Source organism: Delphinapterus leucas, chromosome 14, assembly GCF_059928025.1.
Source record: "Delphinapterus leucas isolate spDelLeu-1000000601 "Yukka" chromosome 14, BTC_Dleu_Yukka2, whole genome shotgun sequence".
Lineage (NCBI taxonomy): Eukaryota > Metazoa > Chordata > Mammalia > Artiodactyla > Monodontidae > Delphinapterus > Delphinapterus leucas.
This window is the reverse complement of record NC_143142.1, coordinates 79,525,864-79,534,708: the sequence shown is the minus strand read 5'-3', so window position 1 is coordinate 79,534,708 and position 8,845 is coordinate 79,525,864. Positions and strand designations below refer to the sequence as shown.

Below are 8,845 nucleotides of genomic sequence, written 5' to 3'. Positions count from 1 at the left end.
ACTTTCACAAGAACATTAAAAGATTTCAAAAAAAGAAAGTATTTTCACAGCAGTCACACAAGAAAATAAGTGTGAGAAATAGCCTATGGACATGCAATGGCTAAATTAAAATTAGATTACAAAAATAGTAAAGACATAATTAAGTTCTTTACATATTAATTGCATTGGCAACATGTAGTGAGGAATATAGTCCAAAAGTAGTTTAGGCCAATCTTCAGCTCAGAAGCATACCAAGATTTAGCCTTGAAATTATAAGAATAAATCATATTTTGGTAGCTTGTGGAAGGGGAATAAAAGGTAGAATATGAGACTTTAAAAAATGAGATTTTGCCAGTGTGTATTTCATCAACTGGAATCTGTCTCTTCTCATTCTAGAATATTTTGCATGGTCAGGTTCAATCTTGTCAACACATAGCACTCCAAATATGGGGCTCATTAATCCACAGCCCTCCCCACTACTCCAGAACAGAGTTCACAACAGCCAGACCAGGAATGGAATGACTCCATATTTTAGGACACTACACACATAGTGAATGGGGAAGGCTGTAAGTTCAAAGAGGGCTTAGGAGATTCTCATACAGGTGTTCTGACACTATGTTACTTCATGTGTGGCATACACTTTTAATTCCACAGTAAATACTCAAAATGTAAGTCTAACGAGAGTTTATAAATGGGACAAAGAAAAGGTCTTTAACATTCTAGATTTATTAATAAAGAACTAGCACATGGTTAGTTATAATTCTTGGTTCAAAAATTGTCTTTCTTCCTTCTCACTTATATCTGCAAGCTATATCCACTAATTTCTTGTTATATTCTTATTAGCAGTTCTGAGAAAGCCATGTAAAAGCCTTTATTTATAATGTCACTCTAAGAGACTGCCAAGCTTTCCCTTGATTTTTGAGATCACAAATAGGATTAAGTTTCTATATTTATCCCATCCACATTTCCCCAGCTCCAACTTTTATCTCCCCACACACAGCCACCAAATCCATCATTCTGACTTATTCTTTCCCTTTGTTTTCTTTTTGTGACCCCAAGAATCTTTAGAGTAAGAGAGAAAATGACGGTCCAAAAGGAGATAATAGAAAACATTTTATTATATCTAGTTTCAAGACTGGTCCAAATGTTAAAATGCAATTTATAGATCTTTATTCAACTTCAATAACGTGAACTATCAGCGAAAGATGTCATACACAGTGTTAGATATCTATGCATTTTCTTTCTTCCATTCAGTAAAGCACAATGTATATTGTACACCCCATGCCCTTAAAATTAGATTTCCAGTCCTACCTCTATTTGGTACTATGCAGGTCACTTAAAATTTCTGAATAGTTTCTCTAGGGCCCATTTCAGACATACTAACTGATAACAGTTTTCCTTATTAGCCTGAACTCAGCCCTGAATATTTCTCAGCCTGGCACTGCTGACAGCTGTCAACACTCTTCAGTCAGAAGTGGACTATTATTTGAAACGTTTTTCCCTTCCCCTGAAATGTATGACCATTATAGAATATTTGGAATATGCAAGAGTGTAAACGAAGTCACAATAGTTCATCATTTGGGCATGCTTACTGCCACCGTTTCATTCCTCTATTTTTATATTGAGGTTCAAATGAAAGGGTATTCATATCTGTTTTGTTATGATATAGGAATATGAAATAGTGATAGTTTAATTTTTAAATATTTCAATCATACACTTAAACTGAAAAAAAATAACATATGGTAGAAAAATTACCCAGGTTTAATGAATATTATGATTTGACACCTTTAGATTATTTTAGAGGGAGGAAAATGTGACAGATACTTATAAACTTCAAACTTTAAACCAGTTTCTCTTTCTCCTATCATGTTAATTACCATAATAAATTTTGTGTGTTGTTTTTCTTTTCCTAAGCTTATTTTACAAAATCAACTTATGAGAATAGTCTCATATGGCATCATCTTACAACTTTGAAACATTTTTATCTGGTATCACATGGTGCCCTAATTTGAACTTTTTTTTTATACTTTTTTTCTAGTTAATCCAATTGACATTTACCTCTAAGTGGACAAATTTTTCTAGGTGTAAAGCAGTAAAAAAGAAGCTCTTAGTTTATAGATTAAGCTAACTTTTAAATATACTAAATTTGGACAAATGATCTCCACAATTATTGTCCAAATTTTCAGCTTCATTAACATTGTATAGGAGTTCTATTTTCTGTATATTTTCATCAATGGCTGGTACTAAAATATTTAATAATTTTGGTCCATCATAGTGATTTTAAAAATGAAAAATAAATCATTTTTATTTTTGTTATTGTTGAATATATATGTTTTAAACACAAGTGAAGAATAAAAAAAATAGCTGTGCAAATACTTATTAACCAGTTTCAAGGATATTAATTACCAGTATGACCAGAAAGAAACTTTTATAACTAATAAAATTAACAATATTTTCTCTTTATCATCTAATAACCAACTTATATTAAATATTACAGATTCATAAAAATGTAAAGATAAAAACAGGCTTATACAAATCAAGATCTAGATAATATCTCCATTTTACACTTGTTTTGTGTCTTAAACATCTTTTAATCTAGTATATTATCTTCTTTAAAACCCCTCACTTTTTTTCTCAAACTACTGACATGAAGAAATTATATCAGTTTTTTGATAGACAAATGCTATTTAAAATTCATTGTGTATACGATCTCACACATAGTGTGATAAATGCAGACTCAGTGTCAGTATATCTGGAGTAGCTCAAGATTCAGCATTTTTAATAAGATGCTGCTGTTCCACAGATCACAAGGTGGGTAGAAAATCCATAGAAAGATTAACAATTTGGACTTGTTTGATTATTTTGGTTTCATTTTTTGGACATATTTATACTTCTGTAAGACCATCATCACAATCAAGATAATGAACATAGCCATCACCCCCAAATTTTCTCTTGGGACCCTTGGTAATACCTTCTTCCTATTCCTCTCCATCTCTATTCTCTCTCAAGAACTTATCTGTTTTCTGTCACTGTAATAGCTTTGAATTTTCTAGAATTATATATAAACGGAAACATGCAATCTGCACTACTTTTTGTCAAGCTTCTTTCACTCAGCATAACTGTTGGAGATGTCACTTTGTGCATCAATAGCTCATTTCTTTTTACTACTGAGCATTATTACACCACATGGACATACCACACTTTGTTAATACATTAACTTGTTGGTGGGTATTTGATTTGTATCCAGTTTGGGCTATTATAAATAAAGTTGCTTTAAACATTCTTGTAAACGTCTTTGTATGGGCAAATAATTTTATTTCTCTGGGGCAAATATCTGAGAACAGAATGGCTGGATCATACGGTCAGCGTATGTTTAAGTTTTTAACAAACTCCGCATCTGTTTTCTACAATTGTTGTGCCGGGTTCCATTCCCACCAGCAGTGCATGAAAAGAAACTATATTCCATTTGGTGCAGCAATCTATAGTCTTAATTATTTTATGTTGATTGATGGTACTTTTAACATTTTTTATACGTCAGTGAATTTTTTTTGTCCTATTGGCATTTCAATAGGGGAGACCAGTGTTACCTACTCCACGATTATAACTGTCTACTTCTCCTTAGCACTGTTGATATTTATTTCATGTATTCTAAAGCTCTGATATTAACTTCAGTCACATAGGACTGTTAGGCCTTTTTGATTAATTTACTTTTTTATCTTTATAAATGTACTTGTTATGGCAGGTAATACTTCTTGTCTTGAGGTCTTGTTTCTGAGATATTAATACAGCATTTCAGCTAACTTATGATTATTATTTTATGGTATATCTTTTCTCATCCTTGTCCTTACAACCTATCTGTGTATTTATAATTAAATGATTTCTTTAGTACCTAGTTGGGTTAAGTTTTTAAATCCAAAACTGACAAACAGTGCATATTAGTTGTTGTGTTTTATTAATCTCTTTTTAATGCAATGATTCATTTGGTTAAATTTGCTATACACTCTTGAGTTTACTTCTTTCCCCTTATTCTCCTGTTTATTATTGTACTAATAGAAGGTAATTTTTGGAATCTTTTTTCCCTTTCTTAGTCACTTAATATGGCCTTTTGTTTGTTTTCAGTGAGTGCTCTAGTGATTTCGATGTGCATCCTTCACTTCTCACAGCAGTCTACTTGAATAATTGCTATATCACTTTAACTATAATGTAAGAGGCTGACCACCAGATAGTTTAATTTCCCACATCCCATTATTTGTGCCATTATATTATGCATGTTATATATCCCATAATATTGTTATTAATTTATAAATAGTAAAGTATTTTTAAAATATTAATAAAAAAGCCTTTTATATTTATCTATATATTTAATATTGCCTTCTAATTTCATTACTTTATGTTGGTTCATATGTCCTTCATTCTGAAGAGTTTCTACTTAATATTTTTATAGTGCAATTGTGCTATTGATTAATTCTTCTAATTTGCTTTATATTACTCTTGTTTTGAAGGATATGTAATTACATGTTAAAAGTTTTTGTCTCAGAACTTTATGCATGTCATTCTATTGCCATCAGTCTTACATTATTTCTAATGAACATTTAATGGATATTCTTATTATTTCCCTTTTTCCTCTGGTTAGTGTTTAATATTTTCTCTTTATATTTTATTTTTAGTAATTTTACAATAACATGATTTTTGTTTGTTTTGTTTTATTCTTGCTTAGTGTTTGTTGAGTGTCTTTTTGGGTGGGATATTGTTCTGCACGTTTGAAAAACCATTGGCCACTATTATTTTCTCTTCTTTCTTTTTGGGACTCCAGTTATATATATATGTTATACTATTTGAGATTGTCCCATAATTATTGAAATTCTCTCTATTTTTAAAAATAATTTTTTCTACTGTCGATGTTATCTTTCTACTTTAATTTGAATCATTTCCATAAAGCAATCTTTAAGCCAATGACATTTTCTTCTTTAATGTTCAATCTTTTGATAAAACAATTTTGGATTTCAGATATTATATCATTCAGTTCTAGGAGTTTCATTTTTTGAGTTTTTCTTTTTTTGCTGTGTTTCATCACATGGTCACTGAAATATTTGATTTAGACAATTGTCATCAATAACTGGTAAAACTTTAAAAGAAAGGGTGACTAAGAAATTCATAATAAATGATTCAAATGACAGAGATGAATGAATGAATTCCTAATGAATCTTAGGAACAAGACCAACAACTTCAGGACAGGAAACAAAATGTGACAAAACTAAGTATTTTGTGCCTCCAGATATCATGGAATATAAAAGATACAGCATCAGCTATGAGAACTGTTGACAAATATTTAAAATTGCATCTAATCAAGACTCTACTAATTTAAAGGGAATAAAGAACTATATTAAAACACACTATGGGCATGCAGTCAGAAAAATCCATAATGTGGGAAACTCTATAGGATCAATGACCTTGTTTGTTCAAGACATAAATGGAAAGAAAAATTAAATTTAGAGTCATGAATCTTGTGGATTAACTGAGACTTAACAAATGTCTCAACAAACTGCATTGTGTGGACATAGCTGAATCCTGACTCAAAGATGTTTAAAGAATTTTAATTTGAGTATTGGTTGGATATTTGATTATACTGAAGACTTACTCTTAATTTTTAGTATTTAATTTTGATCTTTAAAAAGGTCATATAGCATTTGTGCCCAAGTGTGTTTGTGTGTGTGTGTGTAATGAATGGTTAAATTGATAACGACATTTAAAATTTGTTTTAATATCAGGAAGTGGATATGTATATAGATTAAACAAGACTGACCGTGTTTTGATAATTTTGAACCTAAGTAATGGTATATAGGTGTTCATTATACTCTGTTTAGATGTATGAAGATACCATAATATAAAGTTAACATAGATGTTATTTACCCAACATTTTAAGCATAATTCATATCACTGTTAGTGATAGTTTTACAAATTTATACAAAATATCTTCTCATAAAGAAAACTGTACTTGTTCCAAATGTCTTCATTATTCACTAGCTATCAAAATATATATTTTAGCTATTTCTAAGCAACAGACATAAGAATTTCAAATATTTAACATAGGGTGAAATTCATCTTTAATTTTCACCTCAGCTGAATTTCTTCATGACTTTCATTAAGTAAACTTATAACAAAGAATACATCTGCTTGAAAGAATTACAGTGGGACCACAGGATCCCCGTTTATGACAATGTGTTCTTTCTTAATTAGGTGTTTTTAACAACTCTTCCTAACGAGCCAAAGACCTAAAAAACCTGTCAGGGACAATCAAAAATATGTGGAGAAAATTCAAAACAAGGTCATATGAAAAACTCCTAGCAGAAAGAGATTCTATGACTTTTCTGCTGATTATGGCATTGTAGATTGGACAAAATTATTTTTCTTCATTAATCCCAAACAAACAAATCCAATTTGGTTATACGGAGGCTCTATATAGATGTGGAAATTGCAAAGTTATTCAGTTTCATATAAGGGTGAGAATTACCAATCATATCATGGAGAGCTGGTATGATCAGTATCAGGTAAATGGAAAATTTTAAATGGAAAAGTCAGTAGCTTGAGTTTTTTTGTCTTAATATTTACATACTAAAAGATACCTTTCATCTCCATTTTACATATTATAAACATTCAGCCATTTTACCCAAGCACTGTAATTTTTCATTTATTTTTTTAAAAATGGCTTTATTTCTTTGTTAAGATGAAAAACATTTCTTTCATATCTTTTGCAATATAAAAATATCTTAACAGGATTTCTATTCACATGATGTTTTATAACATCAGTATAAATTGGTGTAAATGTTTAAATCCCCCAGATTTTAAGTTGAATTGCCATTTTGTCTATTTAATTAGCTATGTAAAATACCATAACATGGGAAACTGGATGACAAAGCGTATCTATTGAAAAAGAGGGAAAATGTCACATTTTTCCCTGGCTTGATGGTTGATTTAATTGGATAGTTTGAATTTTACTGAGATAGAAAGGAAGAAGTAAGCAGGTTAAATTTTTAAAAATATCTCAGTGTCAGTTATCAATCAAGGAGATTGCTAGAGCAACTTTTCAACCTTCAGGCAAATTTATGACTACAATGACTGAGCAGAAATTTGTAATTGTACCATTCAAATTATTGCTGAGTTACAAAACATAATTAAGTAGCTTAACTGGAAGATGAGTGTGTATTTCTGTTCCATTTTTACAGATGCAAAAGTTGTATCATGTCTTTAACAATTATGCAAGAAAATGTTATTTTTTAAATGTCGAGAATTTTGTTTTGTTTTTTGTTCTCTAGGAATATGAAAGATACCTAAGAGTTAAAAATATTACAAGGGAACATAAGATTTTTGTTTGCAACATACTGTTTCTCTGAAGAGTACCAGTTGGAATCAAGATCAGAATGAATTGCTGCTTATTGCTGCCTTTTATGTTGGGAATTCCTCTCCTATTGCCTTGTCTTATAGCAACAGAAAACTCTAAAACAGAGGAAGTTAAGCACCCAGCGGGATCTCATTTGAGAGTGAGGCGGGGCTGGATGTGGAACCAATTTTTTGTACCAGAAGAAATGAATAAGACTAGACATCACATTGGCCAGGTACTGATTTTCTGAAAGTGCTACAGGAAATAACCTTGTAAATCTGATCGAAAGAGTGGAGGAGGCTTTGGTATTTGATGAATTCTCCGTTTTTCTTACTGGAAACATTAGAAAGCTTCAAACACCAGCATAGTTGATTGTTATATTTGCAAGCACCTAAAATAGTCGCAAAAACTTGAAGAAGAGGGAAAGCTCTGGTTTTTAAATTTCACTTTAACCTCATACAAAATTGCAGCATTTATCAACATCTGGAAATGTGATGGTGTTATTTTTGGTAATGGATCAAAGCCACCACACGGAGAACAGTAATGTTTACCAACGGTATTTAGCCTGATTTTCCATTATGCTAAGCAGGTGTTGATTTACCCCTCATTAATTTTTAATGAAGCAGTTTAATACCAAGTCCTTTTACAGTTATGCAGCTTCAAGAGCCTACACACTTCATTTGATTAGTGAAGTTGAAGTAAAACAAATAATTATTTCATTTTCTTATAAGAATACATTTTAAGAAAATTTCCTTCATGAGACAAAACATTTCCTATTTATGTTTTTGTGTTTTGCTATTATTTGATTTTCTTCAAACAGAGGTAGTTATAATATCATGTCCTTCTCTGTAAGGCTCTTTCTCTGGATGAATGTACTGAAATAAGTTTAACCACTAATTAACTGACACTAAAATTTAATTGGGTCCAAAGTGTGAAACACTCAAAATTTATTAACTCTCTTTTTCTAGCCCTTTTAGGAGAGCTGCAGTGTTAGCGTGTTGTCTGGATTCCATATGGGTTCATCTGTCCCATCAGCCAAATATATGAGTACGTTCGTCCAAAGGCCTAGATTAGGGTTTTAGGCAAACAGATTTCAATCGTGTGTGTGTGTGTGTGTGTGTGTGTGTGTGTGTGTGTGTGCGTGCGCGCGCGCGTGCCTGCCTGCTATAAGTAATACTTCTCGTCCCTTTTTATTTTCTAAGATAACTCCAGGTAAAGCACAGGCAGAACAGTGTGAGGTCCGTTGTTAAGTGTCTGCTAGTTACCTGAGTCTCTAGCCATATTTACAGTGGACTCCACAGACCCCCATAGGCTCTCCCACCACTGAATAAGGAGACATGCTACTATTGGCAGGCGAATGTTAGTGGTAAGGCTCTACAGGGAAGTGCATCAATGCAGTCAGAACAGGGACTAGTCACTGAATAACTCACATTTTCTGGGTTTTGTTTTTCTGCTCCCTACACATATCTCCCATTTCCTCCTTTCATA

The 8,845-nt window shown here is 31.7% G+C and overlaps 1 protein-coding gene across 1 annotated transcript in view; it reads left to right on the top strand.

Annotated features, from left to right (window-relative positions):
* Positions 1-2,571: 2,571 nt before the first annotated feature.
* Positions 2,572-8,845, top strand: part of CDH19 (cadherin 19) — a 60,658-nt gene continuing 54,384 nt past the window's right edge. The window contains exon 1 of the mRNA XM_022584310.2: positions 2,572-7,592. Within this exon, the coding sequence (XP_022440018.2) occupies positions 7,398-7,592 (195 nt within the window). The 5' untranslated portion in view covers positions 2,572-7,397. The remainder of the gene's footprint in view (positions 7,593-8,845) is intronic.